This window comes from Ammospiza nelsoni, chromosome 19 (assembly GCF_027579445.1).
Source record: "Ammospiza nelsoni isolate bAmmNel1 chromosome 19, bAmmNel1.pri, whole genome shotgun sequence".
NCBI classification, from domain to species: Eukaryota; Metazoa; Chordata; class Aves; order Passeriformes; family Passerellidae; genus Ammospiza; species Ammospiza nelsoni.
Genome location: NC_080651.1, coordinates 3,942,974 through 3,957,992, shown reverse-complemented (window position 1 = coordinate 3,957,992; position 15,019 = coordinate 3,942,974). Strand labels below are relative to the sequence as shown.

Sequence of the window (15,019 nt, the reverse complement as noted above, 5' to 3'; positions counted from 1 at the left end):
AGCAGAGTCATCAAAACTCTAAGTTTTGGTTTTTTAGTTTTTGGGATTTTTTTAAATCAAAACAAAAAACCTCTACACATTTCCATTTAAAAGGCAAAATGTAGATATTATCCTGAAATTTGAGCCACAGTTGGAAGCATTACTGTCTTCCAGTAGTAACAACATCACCATTTCAGCATTTCTGTGATAAAGCCCAGATAAATTCTGATGTATTTGCACATGTGCCACCAGGACTTCCATGGGAAGTACAGAGCAATTCCTAGAATGTCACACTGTTTCCAGTGGACATCTCATATCTCATTTGTCATGACAACAACAGAAGATAAATAATTTTCAAAAACCTTTTGTTGGAGTCTCCACTTGCTCCAATACTGTAATTCACAGTGCCTTTTCACCTGCATGGTCTTACCCAACCTGTGTTACACTGGTCTGTAACACATGTAGTATATGGTAGAGATAATTCATGCTATTAATGTATAAAATGTTGTAAGATCCAAACTATGTCTTTTGACCATCCAGATAAATGATTTGATCATTTATAACACACAGGTTGGGTAAGAGACAACTGCCTGCATGGAACAAGCAATAAATACTTTAAAATACCCTTTTAGGCACCCCAACATAAGAAAAGCAACACAAAACCATTATAAACTAATGAGTATTGCCAAGACTGCTAAAAGGTTCAAGATGTTTTATGTATAAAATAATTTCAGAATTCAAATATCAATCATTCAGCTGGATAAACAGAATTGATTAGTTCAGTGATTTGAGGACAATCTTTAAAACATGCTACATTGTTATTCTGCCTCAGAGCTGACAGATAAAAGTAAATGCTTTAGAAAATAAAAATGTAGCAATTTGGTTTTTTTAAATCTACTAACTCCATTTATTTTATAGACCAGAACAGAGACCACCTACCTTTCTTCCCCCTGTGTTTAGGCGAAGAGGAGTTAAGAAGGGATCAAAAATCATATGGCTGGTTTCAATATTGACAGGTGACTGTCTTTTCCCAACAGAGCAAAGATTCCAAGCTGAGTTCACCAAACCCCAAAAGGAGGGTACTGCAAAATATAAGAAAGTGTAAGTTTAATGGAAGTCTGGAAAGATTGTGGCAGTGCACGCCAGGCAGATGGCCAGGAAATTAATCTTGTCCGATTGTCTGTACACACACTTTGAAACTGAAAACAGGCAAATTCATCTTGCATCTGAAATGTAAAACTTCATACAACAAGACCAAAACATATGATTTCACATAATTTTGTATCAGGAAAGAAGGTGGATTAGTTCTTTTCCTCTTTGATATAATCCCATGCAAAACAGCTAGAAAGCAGCTAGAAAAATAATGGAAGAATTGAGAGCTATTCTGGTGATGAGTACCAAGGATTTGCTGAAATAGACATGAGCCTCCCCTCTCTAGAGGAAAGCAGTGAGAGAAAGGTGTCCCAGAAGGATGTCCTTCCACAGGGACAGCAAGCTGGCAGATAGGCAGAATGGTACAGCCTGCATGGAACAGTCTGCATTTGTGCTGAGAGCAGCCAACAGTTTTCCCAGGATAGGAACTGGGAAAGGTGTGTACTGTTTATGACATCTGAATTGCCTGTCTGCAATAAAATCATGCAAAATCATGCTGGACTCAAAAGATCTGGGTCCTGGAAGGGCTGTGGACAAGTATCCAGTAAGAAACGACTAGAGGCGAGGACTCTGCTTTAGCAGCAACTATAGAAGCAACACTTTCAGCATCCAAAAAATTTGTAGGTTTGGTGCTTGGTTTGGTGTTTGGTCATGGTTTAGTTGTGGGTCTGGGGTGTTGGGTTAAGGGTTCTATTATCTCAGAGGTCTTTCCCAACCTTAGTGATTTGATGACTGTGTAACAGATATCCCACTACAATGAGTTCACATCTCTTTAGGAATGAAAAACCTTGTGTAGCTGATTTTTCTGTAAGCCAGTGAAGAACCAAATAGAAATGAAGAATCTTATTTAAACTGCCACCAGAATTAAGGTGTTCTGGGTTGTTTTGAGCCTTTGTTTAAACAGGGGACAGAAGCCAGAAAATTTCAAATAAAATAGGGTGGCTGGAAGTAAGGGAGCATTTTCAAAAAATGCTGTCCAAATAAGAAAAAAGGAAAAGGTGATAAACTCTGACCAGTTAAATAAGAAACTAAAATAAGACATGCCAGAAGAAGATATCAAAGAACAATTTCCAAGGGTCTTAAAAGCCACTAATGACTTTTTTAAGAGTATGAGAAGCAAGGACACAGGCTGAGTGTGTTGGACCAGCTGGTGATCAGGTTGTAAGAGCAGCACAGGAAGCATTATGTGTCAGTAAAACTGTATGAATTCTTTTCCTTACTGCTCACAAAATGGTGTCAAGGGATGTTCCCACACGGGAGCTCTTTTATGAGGAATGAATCTGAGCAACTGTCTCAGAATCAAGCATCAGAAAAGTGACTTTTAGTATAAACAGATAAAATTAACAAATTCATTCAGGTCAGACAGAACTGTAGGATGAATACCACAGTGATGTGAACTGCCAAAATCCTTGCTTAAAATCTGCACCAGTCTTGGAGAGACAAAAAGCGGCAAATGTGATCCAATTTTTATGGTGTTTATTTTTATAGGTGCATGTTTTTACCAAGGTATCTGCTATGATCCCTGTCAATGACACGAGCTGAAGTCTAGGCAGGACAGTCAGGTTATTTCTGTTTTACTGCACCAAGCCTGTAAATTTCTCTTTGAAGTTTGCTCAACTTCCAAGAGCACAGATTCTCTGAATTTAAGTTTCTCCAGAGTTCAGGAATTTAAATGAAAAGTGTCAACTTATCCATCAGCACATCTTTGTTTATATTTTTAAGCCTTAGCACTGGCCCGGCAATGGCATAAAACACCATAAAAGATTCTATTTGTGCAGTGACTATTCTTGCCCTGTGTAATTACTGGTACCTCAGATAAAATCTCAAGCTACTTTATTGAGGCTGGAAATTGGAACCACAGAGAAAATCAGTAATCTGTGTACATCAATAAAGCAGTCCATTAATTATTTCCACCTACTAAGCTTGAAAAAAATTATCATACCAATTCCTCTGGATAACCACATGACCTGCTCTGCCTCTACATAAAAGCCAAAGGTAAAGTCATAAAGGTTTTGAGAGATAAATCAGGGACACCAAAGAAATGACAGAGTATACAATGACATTCATCTCAGTAATTGGTCACAGAAATCTCCACACTGCAGTAATATTAGACACTATCACAATGGCTTCAAATTTGAGAACTGAAAGTGTTCTGTTTTCTTTTTAGCAGCAAAGTGCTGACAGCTGAAATACATCCTCCAGAGTAAGACAGCATTACCATTATTCAAGAGATAGTAAAAAAACTTAAAAATTTTGGCAATAAATCTTGAAACATATAAAAAATTAAAATTTTAAAGAACTCCAGCAGCATCATATTCTATACTGCTAATTCCAAACTGGTCCATTCAAATGTCATCTTCCCTCTGTATGAGGGATTCTCAATGACACAAAACGTTCAACCACTGCACTTGTTAAATGAGAGATAAAAGAAAACAGGAAGGGGAAAATGAGATTTTGAGATTCTGGCATGATATTGTCTTTTAAAAAATGGCTATTTTCTGCTATGCCTTTAATAAAGACATCATGCAATACCCTCTCAAATTTACCTTTTAAATTATAGCTGCTTATTTATGCCTGATTAAACATTTTCTTAAATTAAGAGTTACATTACCTGGGAAAAAGTATTTACCAATCAAAATTAGTGACCCCTGGCCCTGCAAAGCTTTTGCTTATTTTTATCTACAAATTTAGGCTAAAAGTGTAGAACACAGCACCACTCCTTTCACTACAGTGATTAAACCAGACTAATTCACTTCTATAAATTATGTCAGCTAGGGGTAAAGAGTAGGTATACAACAGTATGTAATTACATTTTTCTCTGCCACCCTCTGGTGAGTTCACACATACTAAAACTATACAATCAAACACTAATGCTTCTGAAAAATATAGGTCAGCTGCTTGTAGAGGTATTTACAGATGGTTCTCATATTGACTTTTCTCTTTTCATTATTCATGTGGCAGAAGTAGAAAGGAGCACCTAGAGGGAGAGGTATATTCAGGTCCAAAACTAAGCAGGTAACCCTTCTAGGGTCAGGGTCACTAAATTTCTGAGAAGATAACGTGTTTCTCTCTCACTCTAGTCATAAAGATACTATAGTTTTGGAGGAAATGGGTTTTTCCATGTAATATGAGTGAAGGTCCTGTTGGTGAAAGATTTAGCACAACTACGGCAAAAATAATTGGAAATGAAAACAGATTAAAGAACAGTTTGGTTTAAAGATTAAAAAGCAACTGGGATGTTTAGTGGAGCTGGCACAGATTGTTCATTAAAGTGTCAGTCTTGGGTAAGGGAAATCCTTCTTGGCAAATGAAGTAAAAATGAGAAAGGGGAGGACAGCAGCATCCTCTCCCTCTTTTCCATGCCCAGTCCGTACGGGCTGGATCTGTGCCCTGCCTGCCTTTGAGTGGGACATTGGGCCCACTTCCAGTGCCCAGGCTGTGGCTATGCCCAGTGAGCTGCCATGAATTACTGCCACTCAGCTGGTCATTTCTAACCAAGCCTGGTCAGCCATCAATCACTGACAGGGTTCAACAGATTTCCCTCAAACCAGGCACAGACACAGCTGAGAGCATTTGCCTGGCACTCATTGTAATTTGGGGGGTGGAAAACAGGGGCAGTTCAGCCTGGAGTTGAAGCGTAGACTGAAAGGGAAAAAGTTGAAAGGTAAAAAAAAAGCTGTCATGGTCATTCTGGACCTGAAATGGGACTTTGCATTAAAATGCAGGAAACCCAGATTTTGAGCTATCCTGTGATCTCTAATCTTTTCTCTTCATGTTCTTCATCTTTGGTTTTTTTTGTGGCTCATGCTGTAGAACTGGGGACCAAGGCTGTGCTGTTAAAATGAGTAACTGTTCTGAGACAGGATGAGTGAGATGTAAGACTTTAAAGAAGATCCAGAAGAAAGGTGAAGAAAGCCTCAAATAGATGAAATTGAATAGAAAAAGTTGTTCAGAGAAAAGTAATTCGAAACTTATTGTTTTAAGGGAAAAGACTGCTTATCCAGCAAATACCTTGAGATCTATTCTGTAGATTCAGCTTTATTTTAATGTCTTTGGGTTACTATCGATCCTTCTGCTGAAAAATATAAGTTAAAGTAGGAACAAAAAAAAAACAAAAAACAAAAGACAGCATATTTATTCTATCGAAAATGCTTTTTCTACATACCCCTATGCCTTACAGTATACTGTTACTAAAATAAACATAACTTTCAGGTATTAAGTTGGAATTTAACTATTTATTGCCAAATCCAGTGCATGCCTGCTGGTGCATCCTTTATTAGAATGGGTTTACTGAGCATCTCACTCTGGAACTGCAGGGCATTAGGGGATTCAGTTTGGAGAAGGCAGGTGTAAGGAGCACTCAGAAGAGGATAACAAGTCCCATTCTCAAAGGCATTTTTGTGTGTAATAGCATCCCCTCAAGAATTACTTGTAGCTCTGCACTATTTTGGTTTCCCACAAGGCTCCTGCAGTTAGTGACAGCCGGGAGGCAGAAATGTCCAGCCTCTGCTAACTTGCAAAGACAAGTGGGGAGCCAGCACAGAGTTCAGCACTGAGTGCTGCAGTTTGTATCTGTAATGACTATTCAAGACAGGAACAGTGATGTTCCCTGCTCTGCTGTTTTCTGGAGAAATCAGATTTCTCTGACCCTATCCCATAGGGCTCTGGCTCTGCCTGGGAATGCTGCTTCTGCAGTGAGATTACAAAACACTGTAACTCTGATTATTCTTGGAAAGGCCAGAAGTGAGCAGAGCTGACTTGATAAAATTACTCACAGGCTGGAAAAAATGTTGTCTGGGCAATCCTGATCTCTTAGAAGTCCGACCTGGTCCTGCCAAGCCACAATTCTAAACAGAGTCAGAACTACAAAATACTTTGGAATGGAAAGAAACCTTGGCTTCCCCTCAGAGACTACATCAAATTATTCAGGTAATTGCTGGGCAGTGATTGATCCTTCACTGAATGATCCATTTTCCTTTTTGTGGTGAAGACTCTCAAAGTCTGATATTTCTTTTGGGACAGAATCTAGTCCCTGTTTCCCTGACCACCTATTGTACACACAGCATGTGGCACCCAGCCCCAGCAGACAGTGAAATCCTTATCTAGGAAAACTCAGTTCAAGTGCTGAGTTAAACCATTCCAAGGTATTGCCTTAACTGTTCCACCAAAAATTAGCCAAGAGAGGGCAGACCATGTGCTCTTAAATGATTTGTGTGTTGTGCTGAGGCGCTGAAATGGGCAGGATCTGCTTTGTGCTTCCCATGAGTGCAGGGTCTGCAGTCTCCTTGGATATGGCTCAGAGGGTGGATGGGGGAGTGTCACAGGACTTGCAAGGGCTTTCAGGCTGAAGAGAGAGACGAGAATGTTGACTTCATGTTCAGAAGGCTTGGTTCATTATTTTATGATATATATTACATCATGACTATACTAAAAAGAATAGAGAGAAAGTTCTCAGCAGGCTAGCTAAGCTAAGAATAGAAAAGAATGAATAACAAAGTTCTGTGTCCCAGCAGAGAGTGAGACCCAGCTCTGCCGTGAGCGGTCAGTAAATCCAAACATCTACAGGAGACCAATCACGGATCCACCGGCTGCAGCAGATAACCATTGTTTACATTTTTTTGCTGAGGCCACAACTTCTCAGAAGGGGGAAAAATCCTAAAGAAAGGATTTTTCACAAAAGATGTCTGTGACAGGAGAGAACAGGCCAGGGGTGACACCAAGGAGCCAGAGCTGGACCATGGTGGGGGCTGTGTCCTAAAGCAGGGCTGAGCTCCAAGGCAGAGAGCAGACTCCCAGGACAGGCTGCTCAGGGGATGCCTTGAACACAGCTCAAGGAGGTGTGAGCCAAAGGGCAGAACACCACAACTCACAGCAGCAACCCAGGGACAAGATCAACTCTGCTCTGAGTGCAGCAGCGGGAATGGATGCAGGGAATGGGAAAGGAGTGGATGCTACCTCTTGGGTGTAAGACAGAGTTTGGGACTGTGCTGCTCTGTTGCCCACAGTGCACAAAAACACTGTGACACAGGAGTAACTGAGCTGTGAAAGTCAGGTGTGCTCAAGGTTAGCTCAAACAGCACTGCAAGCAGGACCCTTTGTTATTTTCAACTAGCAACTCCACAAACTCTGACTGAAAAGCTGTTTAGCACAGCAGGGATCTTTTCAGAGCGCTCCTCATCCAACTGTTTCTCTAACTGGTGGGTGTCTGCATGGCTCAGTGTCAATCACATGGCATCACAAAAAATGCTGCTTATCTGACCAGTGCTGCTGAGTTTGAAAAGCAATAACCATGTGAAATTTTCTTTCTGTGGCTTGTAAGGACTTACCTAAGCTTGTGAAAAGTGCCAGTACACAGCACACTGTTTATATGAGAAATGCAGCAGTGCATGAGCACCTTTTGAGTTGCAAGGTAACTGCTCCACCTCGAAGAACATCTCAGTAGCACTAAACATCCTCCAGCAGTGCAAGGGGACGCTGGTCAGAGTGGCAGTGCCAGGATGCAGAATCCAAAAAGCAGAAACTGCTCTCCAGTGTGTCACAGAAGGGCCATGGCTCTGGAACACTCCTGACAGCCCATTCCTGCCAGAGACTGCAACAACTCAGATGGAATGAGCATCAATTGCTTCCAAGGGAGATGTGTAAAAGATAATGAATGTTGCCTTTTTGGCTGCCAAGATTCAATATAAGATAGTGCCTTGGAGGCTTAATTACTTGTGACCTTCACCCAGAAATACATCTTAAGTTGTGGATACACAATTTGATGGTCTTTCTAGCAGTAGAGGAATAAAATCACACCTGCCTTATGAAAAGGCAGGTTTTAGAAAGAAAAGTGTTAAATGGTTGCATCAAGATTGATTAGAAAATTTATAACTATGCACATTGGAAAGACTGCAAAGGTTTCAAGAATCACCTTATGGACCCAAGCTTCTAAATCAACTCTGAAATTTATTATGAATATCAAATACACAAGGTAATAAAAAAATTGCCCAGAAGAAAAATCTGTAGCTTCATAACCACTGAAAATATTAACCTCTGTGTCACAGGCTAATACTTTTAGAAATGAATGCACAGAATAATCCTGGAAACAGAACTAACTGAGCTAGTTCATGGCAATTCCTTAGACTTTGGAACTACCAACTCTTAACTGTTCCTACATAATATTTTATTAGGAAATAAAATATTCTGACTTATGTTTCCACTTGATATTTTAGGTTTAATTTGAATTAGCTGAATAAACCTACAGTTTCCTGCCAAAGGGCTGTTTAGAATAAACTGGTCCCATAAACTGACCAGTACCTTCCATTAGTGAACCAGTCTGGTTTTAACACAAGCAAAAAATAAAGCGCAAATTTTGAATACAAATTGTATTAACTGACCTGAATACATTTCGTGTTAGTTGACATGATTTCAGTTTGTGCTCTCAGGGAAAAAGAGAACACAGACTCTTATTCATGGCCACAATGTTTATTTTTCTGTAAGAGCTTTGTGTGTTTCAGGTATCTGGCAATATGATTTATTTTTATTATTTATACATTTCTAGTAGAAGTAATATCCAGAAGGCTTGGAAGTACAGATTAGCTCTATTTAGCATTCTTTCTTCTGTTTAAACTTCTAACACAAAGCTGCCAAAGTCAGTATCATAAAACCCACTAAAATTGCCATATATAAATTCATTACAGGTGCCTACTATTAAGAGGTTTTTACAGTATAGCCTGTCCAAAGAAAAGTGAGCATCAGTCTTGCAAATCAAATTGTATTTTTCTGGTTTATTTAGCCAAGTTTCAGCACTGCCTCAGGCAGAGAGGAAATTTAATGAATTTCTGAGATTCCAGGGACAAAGATAACTTTTCCTTTAAAAAAAGCTCTTCATCTTGATCTGTGACAATACATAAAAAACCTTTTTGATCTGAGGTTTACGAAAGGTATTTTAAGAAGTTCCTACCCTGCTTTTCAAACAGCTGTAGAACTATTGCTGAACTGGAGTGGTACACGTGGAAATAGAATCCCTCTTGGCCTGAAGTCATCTTAGCAGAAGAGCAGCAAGAGTTTAGCAACTACAAACTACACGTAGTGACTAAACTTGCTCCACTCTGCTTTTCTTCTCTAACAGAAAAGAATGAACATGTTATGAGGAAAATGAAATGTGCGTATTTCAGAATAGTAGAAAGTTGAATATGAATCACAAAACATTAGCAAAACAAACACTCTCACGGCTGGTATTAGCCGCATTATTTTCCTAAAATCTGCACTGTACTACCCAAACTTTCCTTGACTGTTTAACTTTTGTGCAAGAGGAACAGGGCAGTCTGTGTCTCTCAGACAGGCAATTGTCATTGGAGGCTTTACCTCCATCAATAGTGATGCCTTTTCTTTGTTCTGCACTATTTCCAGTTGTCAGCTGAAGTAACAGATATATCTATTATGCTGCCAAAGGAAACCAGCAGAGCAATAGAATGACAATTCCTGCACCACTTACAAGCAGCCTGCTACAAGAGGAGTATCAATTTAGTGTCTGTAGCATTAACTGTGGCCAATGTAATAAAAAAAAAAAAGGTCTTTATACATAATTTCTTGGGATTTGGCCCAGTGATTTGCTTGTCAGTCTTATGATGTGAAATAATACCTTTTGCTGTATTTGCGTGCAAGTTATTCAGAAACTTTGCAAGGCCTGTGTTCTTGTTACACCATTGATTTGCTATGACTGTGCTTTTTAGTAATAATCACTCCTTTGAAACCTTCAGCATCACCACATCATAAGTTTAACAGCTTTAGAAGGGAACAATGCAATTTTAGTGCTTACAGTTAAGTGCTTCCCTCAACCACAGATAGATTCTGAATACACAGCACTTGATAAAAGATACTAAATAAGCTATCCACATCTAATTTCAAATTTATGCCTGATATCTCTTAAAATCTCTGAAATTCCCTCTTTAACTTCCATGTGTTTCATGCATGTTCTGTTTTTGCAGTGTATCATATAATAAAATCAAAATGGGCACAACCTTTTAAACAGAGGGGATAATTTCAGGGGTTTGAGGAAAAATTTCTGGTTTTGTTCACACAATTGACTTAGTCTGTTTTCGCTTTCTCTTCCTTCAAAAAACGCACTCCCAATCTGCGAGAAATAAAACCTCATAAACTATAACCTCTGGGAAATTTCTTCTCTGACGCCACGTGAAGCTGCTTCTGCTGGTGGAAGGATTTTTGCAATGCATTTTAAATCAAAAGCTCTTATGAAATGTTGTCTGGATAGAGCAGTTCAGATGGACTGACTAATGCTCCAGTCCCCAGCACTCATCACAGACCTGCCTGGGCATCTCCACACATGCCAGTTATTAGGAAGCCTCCAGTTCTAGAAATTTCATTGAAAAAGTAGGAAGCACAGTTTTTGCAGCCTAGTGAGGTTTCTTTAAAGGCCTCTGTTTCCCTGCAGTAACACTTATAACTCCTTAAAAGTCTGAAAACACTCTGTAGCTCATTAAGCAGATGAGCCTCATTTTCTGCACTCAAAACAAACAGATCAACTTCCAAGGCAACTGCTGCTCTCCTCAGGCTGAGGCTGCCCTGGGTTCACAATCAAAGCAGGCATTAACAGTATTAAAAACCCTGCAAATTTTGATGGACTCAGTCTTCTGGGAATTATTCCTGATGTGGACATTATAGGCAACTTGTGTGTGACTGATCCACTTCTACTTACCTGCTCAGGAGTTGCACTTTCTGGTAAAAATATGGTTGGTCCCTCTCCAAGCAGGAGAAGGGGCTTCTCCTCAAATCTTTTGCTGGAAGTTTTTTTCACCCCCAGGTAGAATCACCTGGATGGTAAATCCTAGACCTTGGGATCCCTGAAAATCCTGTGGACATCCAATCAATAAGAAAATCACCTGATGAGGACACCCAGACTTAGGAGCAGATAATTGCCATGGCCCACCAGACCCCTGTCACAAAGTGCTTACAGGTAACAGTTAAGGTTTAGGATGATTACTGCAACTTGCTAGCATGAATACCAAACCCCCTTAATTTGAGATATGCAATATATTCTTATTTGTTTTTAAATTGCATATTCTGTATTTAACTTTGTTTCGTAGTCTAAGATGCAAGAAAATTTTATTGCAGCAAACTATCTATTAGATGAGTTTTGGTGCATTACCTTGATGTCAGATGAGTGCAAATAGCTTGTCTCATTCTATCTGGTCTCATATTTCCATACTCATCTCTTTCCTAACTCAGCTGTGTGAAGCAGTAGCTGACAGGAAGCTCCATGGTTCACATTTAATAACTCATACATTAAAAATCCCTTACAATATAGCAGTGTGAAAACTCACATTTAGCTTCTTAATCTGCACTCATACATACTCATATTTTGTCACGAATGAGGTTTAATTAAATGCATGGAAACTCCTGAGTTTATCAAGAGTTTTCTAATTCTTCCTTATTTTTTCTAGTTCTTGTTATCCCTTGTATATTAGCATTTCTAAATTGTATAAAAGTTTTATAAAATGTTGCATTAGAAAATGAATTCCTGAAACTGGCAATGCTTGTTCTGATCACTGACTATACAAGACCATGAGGCAATGAACACAATAAAATTAAGTAAGTTTCTTTCCAGTTTTAAATAAGATGTTACACATATTTTGAAAGATGTTACACATATTTTGAACTTAGACTCAACCTTAAATAAGATGTAAGGTTAAGGCAGCTTCCCTGAAATTCTGCTATGAGCTAAAAGCATGTTAGAGACAAACACCTACCCCAGCTTTTAAGAAAGGAAAATACGCCAAGCTTCACAGGCCTATTTCTAATTAACCATTTTACCATTTGCCTTGACTTTTCCAGAAGGAAATAAATTTCAATTTCTAGTTCTTCCAGTTCTTCCCTGAATCTGGGCATCTCTGATCATCCCCTCTTAGATGCTGACAGAATCCATAATTTTCATCTGCCCATTCTTCACTGTGCACATCCTAAAAAAATTACCACCAACACTGACTTGTCCTTGTAACACTAACATTCAAACCTGTTACTTCTTTGCATTAAGATATATTTGCTCTTTTCAAAATACCTTCAAGCTGACTACTAATTCTCCAGTCCTTAACTTCATAGGCAGTATAAAATTTTAAATGGTAATTGAGTCATCTTTTGAAGGGCTAAAAGGGAGAGCAGAGTATGATGCTGCCAACAGCATGCTGTTTGCTCAGCAGTAAAGTTTATGGAGTACTGCTTTATTCAGACAATCATTAGGTTCAGTACAGGTGGTAGCTGGATGACACAATCATGATGTACAGAAAATCCATACCCATTATCTGGCACCATCTTCTTGATGTGAAAGATGTGAATTTACAGCTGCCTTTGGAGCTCTGGCCAACAGTGACATTCAGCACGAAGCCTGTGTGACACCTTGTGTGCAGGGCAGAAAGCTCACAAGCAGAAAAGGTTGTTAGGAACATCTATTAATTTTTTTTTCCTTTTTTTACCATTAAAATGTCTTTTTTTTTCCTTGACAATTACTAGCAGGACCACACATGGAGGAACAAGACAGTTTTCTAATATCCCCTCACTGCAAGCATCACATTTTCTTCTGCTACAGTGAATTGCATGAGCTCCTTATTCTGTTGTTTTTAAACTGAGTCTGTCCAAATCATTCGTAAGTCAATAGTGCTATATTTTCTGCCAGGTTTTTATCTCATTGACAAATGCAGCCACTGCACAGAAAAATCCTGGTGCAGCCCATTCATAACCATCTCTAAAGTTTCCATTTTGCAACAATCCTTGCGCCAGCACTTTCACATCATGAAATGTCTGCTGATTTTCTGAATCAATTTTTTTTTTATTTTCAATCTCACCAAAAGTGCCTGAAACTCAGAAACTGATTTACAAAGTGGTTCTCCTCCTTCTGTTAAAAGGCTGAAAGCCTAAGTGCCTCTTTAGTAGTCTAAATCAGATTTTGGGTAGACACTGTTCATCTCCCTTTAGATTAACTTATGTCTTCTATTTTAAACAGAACTCCAAAGGATAAAGTAGGATTTCAAATTTATCAGCAGATTCAAACTATTTCTCTAGTGTGAACATAGCTCATTTTATGCACCTTTAAGAGAGAAACTTTCACCACCTGCAAGGCATTTGCACAGTGCTGAACCCCTGAAAATCTGTGACTGTTATACAGGTTCTGATAAGGACACAAGGTTAGGAAATACTTGGAGACTTAGCATTTCCTTTGCTGCTGCTAACACTCCTATCAAAACACGGTAAAGAACAAATATTAACTGCAAGGAACAGGTTCTGAACTGGTAAGAGTACTGGTTAAATTAATGGAGTTATGCTGACTTTTATTAAAAGTTGAGGGTTTGATTCTCCACTGTTTTCTGTTTTAAAAATATAACCAACTTAGCCTTAACCTCTAATATTTTTTGGATGAGTTGCTAAATTCTCAGATGGCCCTACTTGCTGAACACATAGCATAAATAGCACTCCTCCTTATGTAGTTCTTGACTGACGCAGTTTCTCTGTTCTTCTGAGAAATTCTGGCTGCTGTCTCTTCCTTTCATGTATTGTGCTGCATTTTCTAGTCCTCACTTGTCCTCAAGAGACTTGATGCAAAGTACAGGGCTACAGGTCCCAAAATAATGACACCACTTCCAATTCAGCCTCCACTAGTTTCACCTCATGGATTGAGGGATCGGATGGTTATAAAACCTTCGATTTCCTTGGATTTTGCATACTCCAGGTGACAGGAATAGTATCAAAAGGCCAAGGTAATAGAGACAATCTATTCAGGTGGAATACAGTCAAGTGTGACTTGCACATGCCTTTCCGTCCCTCCAAAACAGGTTTCTGAATGGTCTACAATTCTAAATTACTTTCCAACAAAATTTCCCTCAAACTGATGTTGTGGACTCCTGAACTCAGACGCTTGGCAGTAACCAAAAGCTGCAATTGACATCTTCATTTCTCTTCTTCTGGTAAGATGAAAAAAAAAATATATATATATATATATAAAACAGCATGCTCTTCTGCCTTTTCTCTGTAATGCCATTTATCTTGCTGTGATTCTTATGACAGCTTGTAATGCTTCCAGAACTTGACTTTCAAAGCACTTTTCAAATCTCCTTTTGGATGCCAGGGTCTGGCCTCAATTCACCCAGCTGAAAAGTAGCCAAGGGCTTTGTGGAGCAGCAGAGATTTATTTCAGAAGAGTTAAAGGTGGAATAAGCAGTGTCAGGCTGCTTCCCTTCCCCTTCAGCAGTTCTTAAGATTGGGCTTAGCTCTTCCAAAGCCTCCTGGGTGAGACTGGCCACAGGTAGGACAGGAGGGGATATAATGACAAAGCATCATTCTCTCACCTTCTACTGAGGAAGGTTTATCAGCTTCTGAAAATCAAGTCCCAATGGCAGAAAGAAAAATACTTTGGAAACCTTCATTGTCCTTTATCTCTTCCTGGAGGCACAGAAAGAACAAGGAATACAAGCCACAGCAAGTGGCACAATCAGGGCTGTTCATAGGAACTGAGTATGAGATCTGTGTTACACACAGAAAAATACAGACCCCAACAGGAATGTTTTTAAAAACCAAGACAGAAATTAATTTAGCATTTATCCTTTTCAGACTAGTAGAAATTCTGCTGTGGCAATCCATGTATCTGATTAAAGCAATTATTTAAAAAATTGAGGGGGTTGAAAACACATGGATACACCATTTATAGCTATTGCTCAGTAACTTGGATGATACTAAAGATGTCATCAAGGAAGGGAAAAGAAATTAAACTTGTTCTACCACTGTGCACTAATTAAACTGTTTAGTGCAGAGATCAGCATAAATAAGGAATTAGCAAACAATAATGTGAGTAGAGGATGATTTGTAATAGCAGCACATTGATGCACTAGGCTCAGATACTATA

At 39.0% G+C, this 15,019-nt stretch overlaps 1 protein-coding gene across 2 annotated transcripts in view; it reads right to left on the bottom strand.

Annotated features, from left to right (window-relative positions):
• The window catches only part of CA10 (carbonic anhydrase 10), a 155,239-nt gene that overhangs the window by 83,827 nt on the left and 56,393 nt on the right, over window positions 1-15,019 (bottom strand). For both annotated transcript variants that reach the window (XM_059485752.1, XM_059485751.1), the window contains one exon: window positions 919-1,061. In XM_059485752.1, coding sequence (XP_059341735.1) covers window positions 919-1,061 — 143 coding nt within the window. The remainder of the gene's footprint in view (window positions 1-918; window positions 1,062-15,019) is intronic.